Below are 23,440 nucleotides of genomic sequence, written 5' to 3'. Positions count from 1 at the left end.
TTGTAACTTCACTATGAAGTAATTTCATAGCTACTAAGTGGTTCACTAAAGCACATTTTAAACTAATGCGTGAATCCAAAACTATTAATAAAGAGTTCTTGTTTCCAAACAATAAAACAATATATATTGCTCAAAGTCATCTGAAATATGACTATAAAACAACCAAAAGTTTAAAAAAGGATTGATGCCTGCTAATAAATTCGGCAAGTAAATTAAGAACCATACTTTGTAACTAAGACACTAACTTGTTACTTACCTGGAGGAGGATTTAAGTAAACACCATTACATGTAAGTAGCTTTTTCATAAACTGAAAATATTCCAAACTGTACTGCATTCGGTTATGCATGAATTGCACGTTCTGTTTCCGCACACTTCTCTCAATGGCTGATGGCATCACAATCTGATGGGGTCTTGTGGTGATAGCAAGCTCTGATATATATCTTATCAACTCATCACCTTGGTCTATTGTGTCCAATCTTTCATAAAAAAGAATATAAGCATTCCACCACCTTTTCTGGCGCCTGTATGACATGCGCTTCATCATGTGATCAAATACTTCTCCCATGTACTCTCCACCAAAACACTGGTTTTTCATTTCTTCATCGTCATCCATTTTACACTCAGTTACATCTCCATCATCAAATTTATACCAGCGATTTCTTTCACCATCTCCACCATTCCTCTGAATGATGTAAGAATAATAATGACCCCCACTTGCTTGACCACTGTGTACAAGGACACCCACAAGTCTATATTTTGTGCTTCCTGCTGTCTCACTTTCAGACTGCTCATTCTGTTGTATCAACTGACTCTCTGGGTTTACATTATCTCCTTCCAGCTTTGCAACACCTGCAACCGTGTAAGGTTCCATGTCCAGCTCCCGAGGAAATTCAAAATAATCATTGAACTTGATTGCACATTCTCTTTCCCAATCGTAGTCAAATCGTTTTAATTGGATAGCAAGAACAGGAGGTAATTTTTTAATTAGCAAGCGTTTTACAGTATCAACCTAAAATAAACAGAGCAAGTTACTGTATGTTCTCTCATACACTTCAACAAATTTTAAAGTTGTAGTATAATACTCTCTAAAGACTAATCTGAAATCACAAGTGTAGCAATTACAAGATAATTAACACAATCAAGGTAACTTTCACAGTTGATATTTTAAAAAATATTAACTAAAGCTATTACTATGGAAATGACTTATTCCCTTTGTTACAAACTGCTGAAACTGGTGATAGAGATATTATTTGATAACTGTTTTCTATGTTGTCATTGCTATCTAACCTTCATTACTTGTTTGATAGTTACTGTTATTCTAATGAAGGAGGGAATTAATTCAAGCAACTGGAACAACAGCTAATAATTATCAGGCAATTAGGTGGCAGGTAATATACTAAGCACTGCTTAAGCAGGGACCTATTGAACTCTCTCAGATAGTTACTACTGAACCTTAAGGGTGAGGATTAATCAGAGAGGTTAAAAAACTTGCCTCAAGTCTCAGCTATAGTAGGTGGCAGGCAATACATGCCTTTAGAGCTTAAGCTCTCAACCTCTAGACTTTTAATTCAAATGTGCTAAATAACTAAAGGTCTTAGCAAACTGCTTGGTCTTAACAAGCAACTCTGGATATGAGAGACAAAATGTTTTCCTCTATCAGCTTTGTAGCTTTGAGGAGTCCAAGAGCATTTTGGTTCTGGATCTGGATGGAATATTCACCTTTTTTCCTAGTCCTCTAGCACGATTTTCTCACAATCTTTTCTCCCTGACAGATCTTTAAATCACTCATCATCTTAACCACCTGTCTACTATAACACAACAGAGCGGGGAATAAAGAGTGAATTTTGATGACAAACAAAAGTTTCTTCAAGATCCATTAAATGAAGCCATAATTATCTTAAACAAAGTGGGACAATCCATACCTTTTTATTGCATTTTTCACAATGATAGGCATTTGCACCTTCTAATAAATCTCCTTTGACATATTGTTCCAAAGAATCAAGAAGATTTTGGTGATTTCTAATGTCTACATTCAATGTCGTAAAAGATTCTTCACACTCGTATCTAAAGGTAATATTTAAGAAATAACCAATAAGGATTTATTCCTTAGTTTTCTAAACGTTCTATTAAGTTATGGACTAAATATGAAAACTACATTTGTGATATTTATACGAAACCCATAAATTATAGAACGTTGCCCATGAATAATTTATCCAATACTGGGCACTACATTAGGTTGTTTATACATTATATATACCAGATTGTTTGTCTTCACAACAAACCTAGAAAAGACATCACCATCTCCATTTTAACAATGTGGGAACTAGCGTCCAGAAAGGTTAACGTGGTCAAATTACTAGGTGAAATAGTATTTTAAAGCCAAGTTTGTCTTTATAAGCCTACCAAGCTTCCTCCAGTATTATGTGATTAGACAGCAATTTGTGCTAAACCCAAAGCATGAATTCAAGTTCTTTTAAATCACTCTTGGATTGAATTTTTAAATGTTCCTTCTTTTCCGTAATGGAAACCTTACTAAAGCAAAAATTTGAACAGAAATGAACAGGGGATAAGCAATATGAGTACGAGCTAGAATTCTACACTGTGGCAATTTTCTACTAAAGAAATCTGAGATTTTCTGATGAGACATACCCATACATTCAGAAAATGGGATGTGAGGAATATATTCTCAATTATCATAGTCATTCATTCAACAAATATCCTCAGAGTACTTTCTGTATGTAGACTATTCAATACTTAAGGCAGTCCCTTTATTTACTGCACTTTAAATTTAGTTAGGGAAAAAATGATAGGCATACAAAGGTATTTGTTAGTGACACGAATAGAATATTAAGTAAATATTAAGCGAATTGCTATTATAATGAGGGAATAGCCCTTAGCAAAGTTAGATCTTATGACTCTAGTTAAAATATAGGACATTCTAAACAAGAAACCAGCAAAGCCAGGTAGTAAACATCACAGGCTTTTTCGGGCCATGAGGTCTCTATAGCAACTACTCAATTCTGCTGTTAAGAGTAAAAGCAGCTAAACACAGCAGATAAAGAAGAAGGGATGTTCCAATAAAACTTAAAAAAAAAAAAAAAATAGAAGCCTGGCTGGATTTAGTCTATGGTCCATAGTTTGTTAACCCCTGCTCTAGACAAGTAATTTCCTAAAAACACACTTGGGACTCTATAAGCTTTTCGTATATAAATAGGCTAAGTCTAGTTGTGGAGCAGGTACTTAGATCATGTACTCCAAACATTTTCACTTAGCACAGAAAACCAGTAGTTTCCAAATAATTTTCAAGAGTCAAACAAACCAAAAAGGACTGATAAAAATAGGCGGCCAAAAGTTGGATATTTTATTAGTAATTACAAAGAAGAGGTTAAAGTAATTTTATGGTCCACCTAATACAAAAGGTCGTCCAATAGACATTTTCTTTTATTTTTTTCTGTCTTCTGTCCTGAATAAGTATTTTAACCTGATGGCAATTTCTCATTTATAAAATATTAACCCCCCAATCATTTCCCTACAATTTCAAAAACAAAAAGACACCCCCAACCAATGCATACACAACCCACAACTATATATATATTTATATCTATATATATCTTCTGATAAATTACTTTGTAACAATTTTTCATGTAGTAAAAAATCTCATTCCAATTATATTTTTGTAAATAAATACTGTTTGGGTTTGAAGAAAATACTACCTTACTGTGACGTTTAGGTGAAAAGGAATTGCAAACCAACATTAATTGATTACAAGACAAATCTCAAATTTCCATGCAGTAAGCACAAACATGTATCTATCAGTGATGAACTTTAACAAAGTTAATTAACCATTTCAATACGAACCTTTAAGTAATTGCCCTTTTAAGTTAAAAAACACAAAAACTACCCCTCCACTGCCACAATTTGTTTAATCAACTCATGTTATATATGTTGCGTGGAAAACACAGTATAAGGATAATAATAAAAGCTATTTTAAAATTAAAATATTTGTATAGGAAATAATGATCCATGTTTGTCATCTTCTAAACTTAACATATTTACAGTATAATTATTTTAATTCTAAGATAAAGCGCAATTTTATAAATAACATCTGTAGTTACATGTAAAATGTCATTTTATTTGTCCAGGAATGACCATACATAAAAGGATGTAAGAGTATAAAATACTAATAGATGGATTAAAAAGAATAAAATTTAAACAAAATACCCCACAGCACTGAGACATGCAAAGTATGTAATTCATTTAGCCTAGGATATTTACTAATGGTGGCCTATTCCACATTTGTACGTAACTGCTAGTAAAAATTAAAATTTCCATTAATAAACAAACAGTACAATGTATACTTTAAATTAGCACTTACCTATGTGGGCATCCTTGGCAAATCTTCTGATCAGCAAAGGAGCCTCCTAAGACTTTACTTAGCATAGCTGGATGTCCTAAAGCTTTCAAAGCTTCATCTAGACTATCCACCAATGAATTAAAAAATTCTAAAGCATCATGTTGTTCACGCAGATTAACAGGCTCACCCCAAAGCCTAAAAAATGAATAGAATGAAGTATATAATGTGAAACTCCCGGGAACAACATATACAACTATTTTTAGGGGGGAAAAACCCACAACCACAAATGATACTATAGAAACTGAGGTTTTTATACAACCTACATGAGGATATAGGGGAGAAAATACTTTTATGCAGTGGAGGGTGAGGGAGAGAAAGAAAAAGTGAGGCTCATAAGTATGGTACTCCAGTCAGAAAGAATCAAACTACTGGTGTGGTTCATGGATAGTATGGTTTCAAATAAGATGGCTTCTTTAGGTAATATGGTATATGGATACATTTTGAATCCAACTGAAGATGCTTTTACAACCGGGTGGTAGATCTCATTCCTCTTACTTGATGTTACAATTACAATCTCATTTCTTTCATTTTGCATTAATTTCACATTGTGGATTCAGTGCAAAGATTATGTCTATTCACTCTTACTAGATTTTTCCAAGTGAAAAAACATGTTTTGGAGTTGATGGCTTTTTGAGTAATCTTAGAACTTGTCATGCAAATGAATCTTGAGAAAACAAACTATTATCAATGCATGTACCACAAAAGGAAAACAGATACTGCTGAAAAGTAGGAACTGCTGGAAACTATCAATGACATCTAATTTTTATTTACAGAATATACATAAAGGATATAAATGTATTCATTGTAAGTGAGAGATAGGACAAATGTATATTAAATATGTTAGAGGAACTATCTTCTGATAAATTCTTTTGTTAACATTTTTCCTATGTAGTAAACAATCTCATTCTAGTTATAGTTTAGATTTTAAATCTAATTTTATTTGATTTTATTTGATATATGTCTGCAGTGCAATGTAAAGAGAAGCATATAATATCACCTATGTAGTGTACTTTCCACACAAAGCTCAATGGAATCTAATTATGAAGAAATAATCACAAAAATGAAAAAAATAAGAGACATTCTGTAGAAAACTGGCCTAGACACTATTAAAATTTCAGTGCCACATAAGTCATGAACAAGTTAGGGAGATTATTTTAAAAGTCATACAATGAGGGGCCTCCCTGGTGGTGCAAGGGGTTAAGATGCAACTAATGAAGCTGTCCGCAACCACTGCAGCAAGAGTTCAATTCCCAGGCCAGGGAGCTAACCCACATGGCACAGCAGACCTCTCCTGTTTCACCCGCTGCTCCCCTCAGCAGTGTATTTCAGTCTAGCTGCCTGTTCTGTTCCCCACTCTGTCTCTGGTGAATCCTCTCACTCCCACACCTCTGGCCTGTACCCAAGTCCTTGTATGTATAAATAAATATTTAAAAAAAAAAAAAAGTCATACAAGATGAAAGAGGTAACAATCAAATTCATGTGACTTTTTCCAGGGTACTAGATTGGGACTGCAACAAAGTTATAGAAGCTACCAGAGGGAAGGGTGCCCAATGGACTGTGGTAGAGGGTTACTGGTACCTTGGTGGTAGGCATAGTGTGATAACATACATTTGTAGAGGTGTGACCCTATACACCCAAAACTGTGTGGTTAAGCAATGTTACCTCAATAGCTACAAAGACTATTTGGGAGAAAATCAGAATATACACTGATAACTATTAGACATTATTTAATAATTATCCAATTTTGTGAGAAATGTATTATAGGTAAGAAGGAAAATGTCCTTAGTGAATACATATCGAGGCAAGTAGGGGCAAAGTATCATGATTAACATTATTAACTGCTTAAAAAAAAAATCACTAAGTATACATAAAAGCAAATATGACAAAATGGTAATTGGTAATTTTGGGTACTTTAGTATAAAGGTGATTTTATTACCTCTTCACCTTTCCTGTTTGTTTGAAACTTTTCAAAAAAAAAAATACTGGGTGGTGTGATTAACCTGCAAATATCAAGTGTATGTGATGTAAATAAAGTGGAAATAATCTGAAAGCAGTAGTCTACATAAACTACAAGCTACATTAGTGTAAGGGGTTACAGATGCAGAAAGAAAACTATCATTGAATGGTAAATTTTAAGAAAAAAGCTAAAAATGGGAATGGAAGAGTAAAATTAGAGCTAGGAAGGAGGGTAGTACATGCAAGCCAATAGTATGGATTAAGTAGGGGGTCTAGTTAGGGTAATTAGAATAATTTATATGCTGTGAAGGATTATAGCCTTTTCCACATATAGTCAAGAGTCATCCCATATTTCCTATAAAATTTTACATTAGGGTAGCCAAATAGTTGTTGAAGTTTCCCTTTATAATTCTAGCCAAATAATGAAAATGATTAAAAAAAAATAGAATTTTGCCATTTTTGTAACCGCAATGAAATGCTGTATTTAGGCAATGATGAAAAACGGTTGTTATCATGTAAGAGATAGCCATTACATATCTCTTCTTGGCAGTAAACATTAACTATGAAGATTTATTGGTGCATGGGTGTTTCAGAGGTAAAATTCTCATTTGCCAACTGTGAAGTTTTCCCCCCCAATGAATTCGTATTGCCTATCCAATAATAATAATGATGATGATAACAATAATAAGAAGCAGCCTCAATCTGATCAAACCTCTAGATCTCATTATCTATTTATAGGAAATAGATGATCAAGAAAAACAGAAAACACCAAAACAACACAGTGATCTCGTCAATAAAATCCAGACAGTAGGAAAATTACCTGTTATGTTTGAAACAGAATTGCAAGGGGGAAAAAAGATTTGAAAGATTCAAGTGAGTTATCATAGAAACTTTGTGGTATATGGATTTTATTAGAATACTGATTTCCAAAAATACACAGTAAAAACAATTATGAGATAACTGGGTAAGTTAAAAAAAAATGACAAAAATTTGATATTAAGCAGTTTTTTTTTAAATTTTTTTTAATAGAGGCATGTTTTATTTATTTATTTTGTTTGTTTGTTTGTTTTGTTTATACAAGCACTGGGTACAGTCAGAAGCGCGGGAGGGTGAGAGAATTCACCAGAGCCAGAGCGGGGAGCAGAGCAGGCAGAAGGACCGAAGTACACTGCTGAGGGGAGCAGCGGGCGGCAGGAGAGGTCTGCACGCCATGCGGGACCCTCCTCCGGTGGGCCGGGGAGCAGCCGGGGATCAAACCAGCTCCTCAGAGGCCGCGGGCAGCTTCGCAACCCAGCGCTCAACCGCTGCGCCACTGGGGAGGCCCGATATTAAGCAGTTTTTAAGAGCCAATAATAGTTTCATGGCTATGTATAGTTAAAAAGACATTAGAAATATTTATGGACGAAACTGCATTTGAGCTATGCTTTGAAACAATCTAGTGGGAATGTGTAGATAAAGCAAGATCAGTTATAAACTGCTGGAAGTTGAGTTCACACTATAGTCTCAACTTCTATCTATATTAGAAATTTTCTAAATAAAAACTATTTAGTTTTTAGTCTCTTAAGAGACTAAAGAATGCTGCTGCTTCTTATTACAAAGCTTTCTATAACTCTTCCTTTGGGGACAATGTGGAAAATAAACCCAACCAAGAAGGAAAATTTGATTATCACTATGGCTTAAATATTAAGCATAAACATGCCTTCCGACATATATTTTACAAGTTTAATGTTAACATACAGGTTTAAGTAGTATCCCTATTACTATTAATCCATAGTTTACCTGAACTGTTTCCAAAATCCTCTGGGTACGTAGTACTGTAGTCGAGAAGCAGCTAAATGACCAAAGATGACCTGAAGGTGTCTTAGAACACCAATATTGTACTCTTTCCTATCTTCTGTTTTACTTAATGCTGGTTTGTCTTCAAATTGTTGAGGATATCCAAATACATCATCTCTGGGATCAACATTGCTCTAGAAACCAAACAAAATATCATTATGAGATAACTTGACTTTACAGTAAAATGATGAAACAAATGCAGTCAACAAATAATCCATACTTTTACTTGTAAAGCACTCAATTTACAATTTGTAAATTTTAATTTCCAATATTAGTGTTTATCCCTACAACACATTAAGAGTCGTCATAAATGAGTAACCCTATGTGGATAATAGAGCAAAGTGTAGTCAATGAACTGAATTGAACAAAAATGCAGGCTCTACCACTTATAAGTTTTACCAAGTCTTAGCTTCAATTTCCTCATGTGTAAATGGGGAGAAAATGTTCTTGTTGAGACAATATATACAAAGAGCTCAAAACTGTATAAACATTCAGAAAAATATAAATAGAGTAACAGTACTCTTCGACATATAGTGCAGAGATAATCATATCAATATGAAGTTGAACTTTTCCCCAACACCATATACAAAAATTAACTCAACATGGATCGAAGACCTGAATGTAAGAGCTAAGACTATGACACTCTTGAAAGAAAACACAGGGCAGGGTCTCCCTGGTGGCGCAAGGGGTTAAGATGCAACCCATGAAGTTGTTATCCGCAGCCACTGCAGCAAGAGTTCAATCCCAGGCCACAGAACTACACACATGAAGCAGCAGACTCTCCTGACTTGCCCGCTGCTCCCCTCAGCAGTGTATTCCAGTCAATCTGCCTGTTCTGTTCCCCACTCTGTCTCTGGTGAATCCACTCACCTCCCCCACACCTCTGGTCTGTACCCCAGTTCTTGTATGCATAAATAATCTTAAAAAAAAAAATCATGATATTGGATCTGGTGATAATTTACTGGATATGACTCCAAAGCACAAACAATGAGCAGGGAAAAAAGACATACTCATGAAGATTAAAAACTACCGGGGGCAAAGAAACTGGAAACCTTGTGCACTATTGGGAATGTAAAATGGTGGCTCACTGGAAAACAGTGACTCAAAATCTTAAAACTAGAATTATGACATGATTCAGCAATTGTACTTTTGGCTACATATCAAAGAGTGAAAAAGTCTCAAAGAGATATCTGTACACCCATGTTCATAACAGTAGTCACAATATGTAACCTATTCAGATGATAGTATCATTCAAGCTTAAAAAAGGATGCAAAGTCAGGCCTCCCGGGTGGCGCAAGGAGTTAAGCACCGCACCATGAAGCAATTCACAGCTTCTGCAGCATGAGTTCAATCCTCGGCCAGGGAGAAACCCATATGGCGAGGCAGACCTCTCCTGTCTTGCCTGCTGCTCCCCTCAGCAGTGTACTTCGGTCAATCTGCCTGTTCTGTTCCCCGCTCTCTCTGGTGGATCCTCTCACCCCCCGCATTTCTGCCCTGTGCCCCAGCTCTTGTATGCATAAATATTTTTTTAAAAAAAAGGTTAAAAAAAAAAACAAAACACAACACTCTGTAGGAGAGAATGTGTAAGTATCTGGTATCATTAATTTCAAACACAGAAAACAGACACTATAATTTACCTCATTGTCTTGCTTCTCATCACCAGACATATCATCATCTACATCACTACCTGTGCCTTCAATTGCAAGAATACCGTTCCTGATGGAGGGAATCATGTAGAGCTGCTGAATCACAGAATTCATGTAGCAAGTAGCACCAGCATTTTTCAGTCCCACAAATCCTTTTGGTGGGCGGGGCCCCACAGGTGGCAGATACTCCCACTCAGTAAGTGCTTCACAAGCTGTGAGAAGATAAAAGATTCTTATAAGCATGGATATAAGTATTTTGTCTACTTTTAGCTCTAGTGAACTAGTCAATTAGATTAACAAAAATTCCACCACTGCTAGTCACCCAAACTCTAAATTTGCATTTCACGCTCACAAAACCAAAGATATACAGCAACATGAATGGTTATATAATCTGTGAACCCACTACTATAGCAATCTCAAAAAGTCATAAGATGGTACAATATGAATTTCTCTCTGCTAACTTTACCTTTAGCTTTGTTTAGTCATGAGTTTTAATAATTTGTACGTCTGTGAGTTTAAAAAAAAAAATCTTCAAATCCAGTCAAACATGTAGTTTGTTGATTTTAAATAATCCTCAGACCACCTGGGTTTACATCCTGCTCCTGACACTTACCAATTCTTTCATCTTCAGGTAAGCAACTGTTGCCTTCCAAATAAATGCAATACAAGAATAACACTTGCTTTGCCTATAATGAACAATGTTATTTTGAGGGCAAATGAGACTTGTACATTGCACATATCCCTTCACCTAGTATAAATCCGGCAACATTAACTACTGTCTATGGCACTAGTTAACTAAATTAGTGCATTGAGCTATAAGGTATATAGCCAAAAAATAAATTAGGTAAATATGTGTTAATAGATAAAACAAAGTGAAGAACATTGTGTGTACTGTATACCAATCTGTGTTTAAAAACTCAACAACAAAAATTTTGTATGTGGGTTTTGCATGTACAGAGATGCTTAACTGATGATAATGGTTACAGCTACCAAACAGGACTGGGTGGCTAGAATGGATAAGAAACATACTATTTACTTAGTTGTACATTTTAAAAGGACAGGTTAATTTAGGAAAGAGAAAGACACTTGCATAGTCGCAGGCAGGCAGACGAGCTGCCGCCGACAGGGACAGGTTTGTTAAGAGATGTCTGCATAGACACAGATGGGCAGTCTTGGGAAGAGAGCTGCCAAGACAATTTTTTTTAATAAATAGCCTCTTTCAACTCATGAAAATTTGAACATGCAAACATAGTACTTAAAACAGTGACCTTTCTCTTTCAGCCATTTTGGAGTGTTTGGAAGCCTGCTGGGAACAAAATTTATAAAATGGAAAATATGTCTGGAAGGCTGTGTTCCAAGGCCATGTTTCACTGGCTAAAAGTGGGATCATCCAAAACCAAGGAAGCATACAATTTCCCTTTTCAAAACTTAAGGTGTTCATGCCTGAGATGAAACAGTTCTATTTGAGTAAGTGATGTGCTTACAGACACAAAGCAAAAGAATACCACAATTCCTGGCAGCAAACAACAAAATTAGAGGAATTGGAGGAAAGATTAACTGATGATCATGGAAACACAGAAATAATCTTCCTGCTAGGTCACAGGACACACAATCTGTGTGATGCTACAATCCTTGAGAGTTTAAATCTACTGAAAACTAAGAGTGTATTTGCTTAAGAAACAAACACAAACCCACTTTAAGAAACAAACAAAAATCCCTCCTTAGTATATATAAAGTTGGTAGAACAGTTGAAGGTTTAATCAAAAACTCCTAAAATGTTATTTAAAACATCATTAAATTCCAATATACAAAATAACAAAAAATGTCACATGTTTGAAAGATTTATTATCTATTGTATTCTTGGCTCTGTATAGTGTCCCCCCCACCCAAAATGAACAGCCTCTATGGTAGTTCTTATTTTTGGCTTTTTAGTCATTTTACCCTGTCCTTATCCTTTTAAGCTTCAGTTAAGATCTGGAGTCTACAATCTATTTCACCGGCTTTATGAAAACACACATGCTAGTCTTCAACACCAGGTTTTCTTAGAGTTCATATGAAAATAAAACTACAAAAGCTTGTGAGGGACTGGAAGGTCTATTAATGCATGCAATTTGCTTTTTAAGTTTGAACTCTGGCTATTATTTTGAATACTTATTATTCTGGAGTATGGGTTTCATTTCAGATTTGCCTGAGACTGGAATTAATTTTGCTAAATACTTGTACCACTTATAGAAAGACATTTAACATAGGGTATTTTTCAATACTAATAATCTCGTGAAATGGCCTTGAATTATACTTCGATTTGCTAGAAACGTTAAACTCATTGCAGAAAGAAAGCAAAACTTGAGCTAAAGATACTTACTGAAAGAAACTTTGAAACATTAGAGAATTACCTGTAATTACAATTTTGTATTTTAAAATACTTACTAGTTATTGCTGTGCCAATGTAATACATTTCAGTCAAAGAATCTACTATCTGTTTGAGATTCCTCACACAGCCAACAGCTAATGCTACAAGTAACTCAAAACCAGCATTAATGGTAGCCGGTGAACTACACACTGGAATAGCCTGTTCAGCTGGTAGTTCTCCATTTCTCATATATTGCAGGTAAACATTGGATGCAGGAAAGATGAAATCATCAATTAATTCCTAAAAGAGTTGAAAAAAGGATTATGTATTAACAATGATATGTATCAATATAGTATGTAGGTATATATATATATACATACAAATATATACTTTATACATATTATACATATACAAATATATACTTTACACATATTATATATATATATATATATGCATTTTTTTTTAAAAGATAGGAATGTCTCTTGGGAGGAAATAATACAAAATTTACTTGTCAGAATTCAGGATCACATTATATCTCAGAAAAGTTACTTGGATTTTTGAACATAAGCTCTCACTTCAAAATACTATTTTTACTATAATTAAGAAACATACCCAATTTACCAGGTTAATTTTATTTTTTATGTATCAAGAGCAAGCTTATTGTAACACTTAACAAAATTTACATTTTAAATAGTTTATTCCTTTAATCACGTCTACCAAAACTCATTCTGAATAAAAATGTGCTAAAATAATCCCCGCCCCGAGTTGCCAGACATGAAGAAACTAAAGATATAGGATATCAAGATGAAATTTTACAAAATAGTTTGTCATATTTTAAACAGTCTAATGAAACGATAACTTTGGGTGTTCTAAACAGAAAAGTTAATCAGTCCTTATTTAAATATATAGTACTGATATTTTATTTATATGCAAAATTTAGAAACTTTATTTTAAAAATTACTGTAACCTTTTTTTAAAAAAGATTTATTTATTTATACAAGCACTAGATACAGTCAGAAGCGTGGGAGGGTGAGAGAATTCACCAGAGCCAGAGGGGAGAGCAGAGCAGGCAGACTGCTGTGGGGAGCAGTGGGCGGCATGAGAGGTCTGCATGCCATGTGGGACCCTCTCCTGGCGGCCGGGGATCGAACCGGCGCTGCAGAGGCTGCGGGCAGCTTCACAACCCAGCGCGCAACTGCTATGCCACTGGGGAGGCCCACTGTAACCTCTTATAAAGAGTTTTCGAAAGAAAGAAAAAGGTCAAGATAATACACCAAAGACTTGATACCCTCTACTAGATTTGGTAGGAAACAGGTTATAATGTCTATTTTAGAACCAAAACAATAGAACTTACTTTAATGAGATTAGCACCTCCTTTTTCACAACCAATGTGATACTTCTTCTCAGGAGTTTGAAAGGCTAGTAACTCTTTTGTTACCCCAAGGTGGCCTTCCAAAATCGTCTCTTCAACGCCTGTTTCACCTGTTCTTTTCACATCATCCTGCCAAAGAAAAAAGATCAAATGCCTAATTCACAAAAGGAAGGTAGAGAGGGAGGAGGCAGAACAAGAGAGAGCTGGAGAGACATGAGGCAATTTCCCCAAACTTTCCAGTCTAACCAATTTTATGTTCTCATCAGAACTTTCTAGAAGTAGGTTTTATGAACTACTAGAATACAATCTGAAGGTTACAAGTCACAAATCTCTTCAGAAATTCTCATGCAATTTTAAGTAAAAAGAATCAGGTGTTAAGATCAAGAGTTGAATTAAGTGCCATAATTGATCATTCATTTTGATGAAAATTATTTAACCATTGCTTATTCCAAGTCTCAAATATTAACACAGCATTTTACAAAACTAGTTATGCGTTTATTCTGTGAATCATGAGTCACTAATATCCACCAATGCAGAATATAGTCTGGTCATTATTACTCTTTGGCATTTTCCATTTGACCAAAATATGCTGAAAACTAAAAAAAAAAAACATTGATATGTTAAACACATTAAATGCCACTTACCCTAATTCTTTTAAGCCAATCAATTTCATTATTCAGAAGAACTTCAGCATTGGGTATATTAATATTACTATTATAAGCATAATTAAGAAGGTGCCTTAAAAGAGTGAAGTAGTCGCCTGAATGTTTAGCTCTCTCTCTGGCTGTACTCTGAAACAATAAAGCATAATATTGTTAATTTACATGTCTATACTGAGAACCTACTTAAAAAAAACCTACAGTCAACTAGAGAAATGACTAAAATAGTCATTACTGTAAGTATATATACTATAAATACTAAAAAAATTACATAAAAGTAGACTGTTCTAATTTTAATGCAAGCTAAAACCGTAAATTCCTGAATGTTCCTTGTTTAAAGAATTACACTGATAAGCACATTAAAAAATGTCTCACCCCCAAAACGGTAAAGAGCAGAGTAATGAAGAAAAGTAGAGGCCTGTGTCCCATGCAACATCTGGTGCACATTAAAAAGAACTGCTCCTGTGCCACCTGGCGAACAGTTCTGAAATAAAAATATTTCACATTTAACATATTATTTTCATGAAGGAAAAAGATTCTAACACTGGTCTTTCTGGGGGTGAGGAAAGTATAGGTAAATTAAAAAATACAAGGATACAAGGTTAACATCCCCTTAAGCCAGCAACATGTAACAGATGAATTATAACTTCAAATTGTCATTGGAGAGTTTGAGAAATATCTTTCTAAACATCCCTTTCTTGGAATAGGCTGGAAATGCTCCTCTACATACAAAATGCTCTACAAATGAGCCTAATGCATCATCTTTTTGCCCTTCCATAGAATTTTTTTTCCTTTTTTTTTTTCTGGGACCCTTGCCGGTGGCCAGGGATCAAACTGGCGCTGAGGAGACTGCAGGCAGCCTCACAACCCAGAGCTCAACTGCTGGGCCACCAGGGGAGGCCCCACAGAATTTCTTAATCCATGCTATGGTGCAAACAACTCTGTAGGAATACTGTTGCAATTACAATAAGGATACTACCACAAATGTCCCTTATACTAATGGTTCCCAAGGCATGGTTCCCAGATCACCAGCATAGGTATCATGTGGGAAATTGCTAGAAATGCAAATTTTCAGGCTAGAACCTCAACTTGAATCAGAAATACTAAAGGGTAGGCCAGCAACCTATTTTTTTTAATAAGGCCTTCCATGCCAAAATACACCCCCCCCAATCCTTTATGTAACACTGATGAGTTAGAACCAATTTATCATACACTATTATTTCTATGATGACCCAAGGGAAAAATTTAAGTTTTTTGGCCCCAGTACTGGGAATTTTTCCTAATCTTAAGAACGAACATACAGCACACACATTATAAAGCTCTTACTAGAATAAATGCTCCAAGAGGAAGAGACATCATTTATTTAGTTTACTACTACAACCTAGAGTAGTATCTGGCATACAGTAGGTGCTAAGAACCAGTTACCAAATGTATAAATACTATTTGTTTACAAGATGGTGCTATATCTCTATTAAAAGTTCTGGAGCCTATGTTACGGAGTGTTTTACCTGTTCTCTATTTAACTATTTTATAGTTTCAGGTCTTACATCCAAGTCTATTATCCATTTTGAGTTAATTTTTGTGTATGTTTTGAGACAGTGGTCTAGTTTCACTCTTGCATGTGGCTGTTCAGTTTTTCCAGCATCATTTGATGAAAGACTTTCCTTTCTCCAATGTATACTCTTGGCCCCTTTTTCACAGACTAATTGTCCATGTAGGTGTAGGTTTATTTCCGGGCTCTCAATTGTATTGAATTGGTCTGTGTCTGTTTTTGTTCCAGTCCCATATTGTTTGCATTATTACAGCTTTGTAGTATAGTCTGAAGTCTGAAAGTATGACACCACCATTCATCCTTTTATTGTGGTCAGGGCTGCTTTGGCTATTTGGGGGTCTTTTGTGGTTCCATGTGTTTGCTTTGTTGATACCAGAGTTCCTAGCATCTACAACAAAACCATCAGGAAGATGCCCAACAAATATTTGCTAAGCATTTGTGAACTGTACAGACATTACAAACTACATTTCAAGTTTATCACCATATTTCTCTCTTTGCACTGACAGTGCGCTAGAACCAAAGTTTATAGTTCAGTAAAGGATTTGCCAGCATTCATTCTGTGTACTATCCTCCCTCCTGGTCATTTTTCAGGTTTTTAAAACCCATTCATAGTCCTATAATCCTGAGACTTTAGAAGTTTTGTGGGTTGAGTTTGGGAAAAATGAAGTAAAATCTAGTCAAGAGTACTAACTGCCTGTGGACAAGGTACATAACAGTTGTCAGATTTTCAGTTATCTATCATTCACACTGCCCTATGGTTATTATTATTGTTTTTTAAAGTTAGCTATGCAGTTCAAATAGAGTGGGGGTTCTATCAAGATTTGGCCCTATCAATTCCTGATGAACTCTCTCACATATGCAGATTTCTGTAATACTTCAAACTAAATGTGTCTTGTCTGTCAACAGATTCTGGTGCTTACAATCTTCACAACATACTCAGAATCTGATAATTTCTTACCATTTCTACTACCACCACCATGCTTTTATTTATTTATTTACACAAGAACCGGGGTACAGGCCAGATTCGCGGTACAGGCCAGATTCGCGGGAGGGTGAGAGGATTCACCAGAGACAAAGCGGGGAACAGAACAGGCAGACTGCCTGAAATACACTGCTGAGGGGAGCAGCGGGCAAGTCAGGATAGGTCTGGCACACCATGTGGGACCCTTGCCGGCCGGCTGGGATCGAACTAGCGCTGCAGAGACTGCGGACAGCTTCACAGCGCTGCACTCAACTGCCTGCGCCACAAGGGGAGACCCACTACCATACTTTTAGCCAGTCATCTTTTATTTGGATCAGTAAAACAGTCTAACTGCTTTTTTTCTTCTACTCTATAAACCAAAGAAACTTAAAATGTTAACTCAGAACACATTACTTATCTACTCAGAACCCTCCAACATATTCCTATCACACTTAGGGTAAAAGAAAATGTCCTTAAAAAATGATGTATAAAATCCCTGTAGACTGCTTGTTACTTCCCTGACATCACCTCCTATAACTAATTATCCCCATCTACCCCTCCCCCTGCACCCCCTCTATCCTCTTTGCCTAGTCACACTAGTCTCCTTATTCTTCTTAAACATGTCAGGCATGTTACTGCTTCAAGACATTTACATCTGCTGACCCTTCTGCTTAAAGTTAAAGCACTTCCCCATTATCTACATGTATCAAAAACATACTCTATCTGAGCTTTATATACAGGGCCCCTTCTTAGGTGAACCTTCTGACTATACTATAAAAAACTGAAATGTAATGGACATCCCAACTCCTTATCCCTTTTCCTCTTTTATTTCTCTTTATACCATTTGTTATAATGTAACATTACACTGTACTATATATTTTCCTGTATGCCTTCCCTTCCCAATGCCATTTCCCATTAGTAGATTCCGAGAAGGCTGACTGCTTTGTTTATTGCTACACCCCTAGTAGTTAGAACAGTACCTGGTGCATAATAGGTACTTGATACATTGTTTACCAATGAGACTGCCTACAGCATTAAAATCTAATACTACTTAGATGTCAGCATCAAAGGCCTTCGGTAATCTGACTCCTACTAATCTCCTTTAGGCAGTATCTTTTACTACTTTTCCACACATTAAACCAGACTACTCAGCTCTGCCCTGAAAGCACTATCCCAGAAGTGGCAAGCCCAAATGCTTCTTTGAACCAGAGAGGTTATCATACAGAGGGTTAAACAGGCAGGGTTAAAAAGCAACAATTGCTGGTAGGGCCAAAAAAAAAATACCCAACCTAAAGGAATTCAAATTCAATCACAAGTGATTACAATAAAATAAGAACAGCATTATGATGTAGAAGCAGACCATCTAATAGCAACAGAGGTCTGGGCAACTTTTTCTGTTCTGGGGTGGACAAATTACTGGAAAATGTGGTAGTTGAACTGAAACTTATGACTAGAAGCAAAGGTCAAAATATAGAGTACAGATAAACCAAACTAAAATGTTTGAATTTAATTCAAAGGCAATGGGGAAGACATGGAAAGATTTTTAAGGAAGAAAGAACATTTTGCAAAGATGACTCGTGTTGGCGATGTGGTCAATAAATTAGAGGGGCACAACACTAGGAGTGGGAACATTATGATTGGGGAGATAACTGCAGCTGTCCAAGCAATGGGTGCTGGTTGCTTAGATAAGGGTAGAAGCAGTGTAAGGAGAAAAGTTACATTAACAAGGATGTGAAACAATTTCATTTAAAAAACAAAAACAAAAAAAGAAACACAAAACTCAACAATTTAAAGCTAATAAAGAGGAGGAAACGCCGAGTCTGAAAATACAGAAGTAAAAGCAACATAATGGGGAATCAAAATGAGGAGAACACACTGCCAATGCCCATATTCCTTTTCATATAAATCTTGCCCCAACATAAACTCATATGCTCTGTTCTACATGGAACTTTCATTTCTGTTCCAGTTACGAAGTAGCTTATTTCTCTTCCAATTCCCTAACTACTTTGCCCTATCGTAACTTCTGTCTTAAAGCTCTGTGAGAACAAGAACTATCTTACTTAACTTTTGACTTTGATTGCCAAAGCACAGAGTAGGGATTCACATAATTATCTGTTGGGTTGTAACTATACAAACTGTAGTAGAAATAAGTCTGAACTTCAGAGGTATGACCTTGTCATTAACTTCAATTTCAGTCCCTCAATCAGCAAAATCTACTTCTCAGTTGCTATAAGTGTGAGAAAATATATACAGGGAATCCTTTGTAAATAGTTACATTGGTTACAACTATTTAAGTATAAACTCTAACATATGCATGTTATGAGTCCCTAATATGAAACCCTTGGGGCGAGATGTATTTGGTGATTCCGATTATAGAAATATAATGCCAACGAATAATGTTCAGGTCAGGTTTGCTGTCAAATTCTTACAAACTGAAAACGAGAGATTTTGAATCTGCAATAGATACTCAAGATATTTACAAAAAAAGGACAGGGTGAAATCAGTACTAGAGAAGAAAATCAGATTACCTAAAGCTCAGAGATCTTAATCTTAGAAAAACCCCTTTATTGTTGAAGACAAGTTAACAGAGGCATAATAAGATGAATGTTTTCTACAGTAACTTACCTCATTGTGTCTAACTTTCAGGAATGAGGAAGATGAAATGGTCCTAACTTTCTATAAGGGGAATTTTAATAAATAACGTAGGGCAGAAATCCCATTAAACCAAGTTCCTTACCACGTAAGCCTAAGAACTGAAATAATTTAGTTTGAGATTCAAAAAAAGTCAACGGAGATTAAGAAACTTGCAACCTTTAGGTTTGACTTTATTAAAAATATTGGCTAATCATCTTACCACTCCTCCTTCCACCCAAGGCATTATAAATAGAACTAGACTTATTGAACCTATTTATCTTTCTCAACATAGAATTATCCAATGATGATAAAGACTTCTCAAGGAAAGAGCAAACTCAATCTTATTTGGGGGATTCTATCAAAGGACTTTTTGAATAGGCTAGACCTGTTATCTTACCAAAGAACTTCCTAAAATAGTAAACACTCATTCCCACTTGAGATTCATTAAGTCACCTGAGTGCATCCTCTCAAGTGAGTGAGCTGAACCTACTCCATTACACCATGCAAGTTTTTTTTAAAAAACAAGAGCTTTAACACTATGGTTCATGTCAGCAACATGTATATTTTGATTATAACTGTTCATCAGTGATTTCTGTCACTGTTGAATGGCACGTGTCTTCACAAATGTACATAAAACAGATTAAGTATACTAAATAGTGATATAAGAACCCAGAATTCATAAAATTATCATATGATGGGCAAGATTAAATTGACAAATAGGAAGGAAACCAACATTTTCTGCAAATCAGATTGACCTGCCAAAAAAAAGTCCAAAATAAAATTACTGTCATTGACTAAAAGTTTTAAGATGAAAGTGAGGATTTTATAGTTGGTCTTTATTCTCCTTGTAAAATGCAAAAGTTCTTACCATAAGCCTGCCTCAGGAATATCACCATGAATTAACAACTTCACTAATAAATACCTGACATCAAAGTATCAAATTTAAGAGATTAATATGTTTAATTTAAATCTTGTAAACCAGATTTTTAAAATGGTTTGCTAAAGTATATACCTCTCAGGGGAAAGTGAACTTTGCAAATTAACTAGTACTGTAGGAATTAATGTCAGCATTTTGCAGAGGCAAAGCCAAATATAGGTCTAAGCAAAACTTATGTGTGATAGAGATTAACAGTATTTTGTTTCTGGGATAAATTATTCGCCAGCATAAACAAACTCATTTCTCTTACAAAAATAAGATCAAGTTCCTTACAATTAAAAGACACTTACTTGCTGTGACAGTGCAACAGTAAGTCAATAATGAATGTCTGCCAAGCCTTTTCTTTGCTAAGAGCATCTAAAGCTGTCGGAATCAAGGCAAAACACAACGTCATCACTTCCAATGCTTCACAGCAAACCTGTTCGTCTTCCAAGTCTGGCTCATTGCCTGCATTGGTCTGTAAAATTATAACCAGGGGCAAATTACCCAGCGATGCATTGGAAAGAAATCTCATGCAGCTTCAAGTTAGAGCTTACAACCTAACTACTCACTGACACCATCTGTGGTCTTAGGTTCTTTACCTACGACTTTTCACATCTCTTTTTAATAGTATGGAAAGGACTAAAATAGAAAGTGAAGTCTAATTCCAGTATTTAACTACATCCCAAGGAGGGCTGAAGTAGGATACTAGCTGCTGCTTCTTCAGGTTCCTAGAGATCTTCTGAATTGTATACCTCTGCACCAACAATCACTCCTTTCTTGAGAAGCACTTCTGCACTGAAGATAGATATTTCTGGCTACTTCTATTAGACAGCTACTCAAAAGCAATTATCATGGTCAAAGGAAGGTTTTGAAGGTTTTATAACCTAAAATATGCTCTAGTGGGTAGCTAGTAAATTCTAATCTTACTTTGTAAGAAAGCATCTATTATAGTATATGCCTAAAAAAGGCAAAAAAAAAAAAAAAAAAAAAAAAGTAGCTATGCGAATATTCAGCACCATACCAGACAGATACTATAGGATACTAGCATGTATCTTGGCTATGAAAGGAAAGCTCTACTGCGCGGGGCAAGTTCCTATAACTTAGCTTCCCCTTCTAAATAAGCAGTAGTGGCTAACAAGGGTGGTTACAAAAAACCAGAAATCAGAACCCAACACATCCTTTCTTACATAAATAATTTGCTCAATTTAATAATAGGTTAGGGATGATAACTGACACTTTCTACTTTTGACTGCTTTAACGAAATCAAATAAAAACATTTAAATGGCACAATAACATAACTGAATTACCTTAACAAAATTTGTATAGGACAGAAAGATGAGGCAAGAAGAATAAAGAGAATGGGAGCAAGCAAATCCAGTATGAGACAATTATATCTGACTCCAGGCAGCATGAAGTATAAAGACAGTTTCATAATAAAAGTAGTTTTTAATTTTAAGTAAGTTCTGTGGCAGGACTCTGAAATTCTTTATTTTCAAAACAAAATTTTACTGTGTTAATCATCTTAACTATAGCTACCAGTTAATTTTCAGCCTTTAGAAAGCAACTGGTTGGGTTTTTAAAGATAGTAGACATGTATAATTAAACAACATTTATCTAACATGAGTATTTTCTGTGCTAATTCTTACCTTTTCATAAATTTTAGTGATCTCTTCATTTGGGCTAAATACTAGTTGTAATGCCCCACATCCGGATGCCCAGATAATTTTTTGTATAGCTCTAATTACACAAATATCAGGCATATATCTTGAAGCCTGCAAGATAATGAATAATTGAGACTATTGATAACAGTACTTGGGTGGAATAATCACTTAAAGAAAATAGGAATGGCCATGAAGATGTACCATTATTTAGGTTCCCACCCAAATAAACGTCATCCCATTTTTTTTTCTTTAATAGAAATGCCACAGAATATATTCTTTCAGAGCTATTATCTAGCCCTGTATTATTTTCAGAATAATCTTAAAAAGACTATAAAAGTGACCCAACTGTTCCACTGCTGGTTTTTTACCCAAGAGAGAATAAACTCATGTGACCCCACAAACACTTGGGATAGTCCACAGCAGCTTTACAGAGTCAAAAGGGTAAAAAATCCAAATGTCCACCAAGTATATTTATAAACACAATGTGAAATAGTAATGACGGGATACTACTGAGCAACCAAAAGTATGGAGTACAACTAATCCACACAACACAGGTAATTCTCAGAGATAATATTCTGAGTGAAGGAAGCCAGACATAAAAGAACACACTGTATGATGTCACTTGTAGAAAACATTCTAGAGAATGAAAATTACTATATAGTGACTAAAGATTAGTGGTTACCTGAGACCAGGGGTGGAGCAAAGAATGGACTGCTAAAGGCATATGTAAAGTAATGGAAATGTTCTGGGTATTGGCTGACGTGGTAATTTCAGATGTGTTTTTCTAAATTGATTGAATTATAAATTATAGATTAAAAAGGATGTTGTTTACATAAAGCTGATTAAAACCAGAAATGTCTAATGTTAATACCAGGAAAATTAAGCCCCTAATTGTGATAAGGATTATTTCTAAATTATCAGAGGATCAAAAATATAAAGAAATGATCTATTTCAGAGCTTTAGCAGTTCGATACTAACCTCATCAGATATTTGCTGAGCAAGACGAATGGACATATTTCTAAGCATACACTCAGATGATGGATTAGGAATGCTCTGAAGGGCACTTTGTAGCACCACTGCTTGATCATGAGTAACTTGGTTAACCTGAAAAAAAAAAAAGTTACTATTTTACTTGGAGTAAATAATTTTAATATGAACCATTTCCTCCAGTTAACTTCCTCCCATATATAGACTGTAGAACCCATCCTGATGTACAAAAAAAGCACTTGATATTGCAACAATGTGGGCATTTTTTTCTCTTTTTCAGGTATGCTGGAGTGCCAGATACTGCTCTGCAAACCCCCATTCTAGATTAGTTCAATTTGTGTCTATATTTGGGCTCAGATAACTTACAGGGGATAAATGATAAACTGAACCAGCTGAACCCAACATCCCAAGAGAGAGTCAGTAAAGTACTAGAGCACATCTTTTCTATTCATGCTCTTGGGCAAACCCTCTTTCCATATCCCTTCTCACCTC

General features: G+C 35.4%; 1 protein-coding gene across 4 annotated transcripts in view; it reads right to left on the bottom strand.

Moving 5' to 3' along the window:
• Window positions 1-23,440, bottom strand: part of USP9X (ubiquitin specific peptidase 9 X-linked) — a gene marked incomplete at both ends in the record, with an annotated part of 89,626 nt that overhangs the window by 14,406 nt on the left and 51,780 nt on the right. For all 4 annotated transcript variants that reach the window (XM_084258625.1, XM_084258627.1, XM_084258626.1 and 1 more), the window contains 12 exons: window positions 257-1,010; window positions 1,924-2,065; window positions 4,377-4,550; window positions 8,151-8,341; window positions 9,845-10,065; window positions 12,281-12,503; window positions 13,558-13,704; window positions 14,220-14,366; window positions 14,610-14,718; window positions 20,609-20,775; window positions 21,947-22,072; window positions 22,940-23,065. In XM_084258625.1, coding sequence (XP_084114751.1) covers window positions 257-1,010; window positions 1,924-2,065; window positions 4,377-4,550; window positions 8,151-8,341; window positions 9,845-10,065; window positions 12,281-12,503; window positions 13,558-13,704; window positions 14,220-14,366; window positions 14,610-14,718; window positions 20,609-20,775; window positions 21,947-22,072; window positions 22,940-23,065 — 2,527 coding nt within the window. The remainder of the gene's footprint in view (window positions 1-256; window positions 1,011-1,923; window positions 2,066-4,376; window positions 4,551-8,150; window positions 8,342-9,844; window positions 10,066-12,280; window positions 12,504-13,557; window positions 13,705-14,219; window positions 14,367-14,609; window positions 14,719-20,608; window positions 20,776-21,946; window positions 22,073-22,939; window positions 23,066-23,440) is intronic.

Source organism: Talpa europaea (genome assembly GCF_964194135.1).
Source record: "Talpa europaea genome assembly, chromosome: X".
In the NCBI taxonomy this organism is placed as follows: Eukaryota; Metazoa; Chordata; class Mammalia; order Eulipotyphla; family Talpidae; genus Talpa; species Talpa europaea.
Note: the sequence above shows the minus strand (reverse complement) of the source record. Positions and strands in the feature narration are given on the sequence as shown.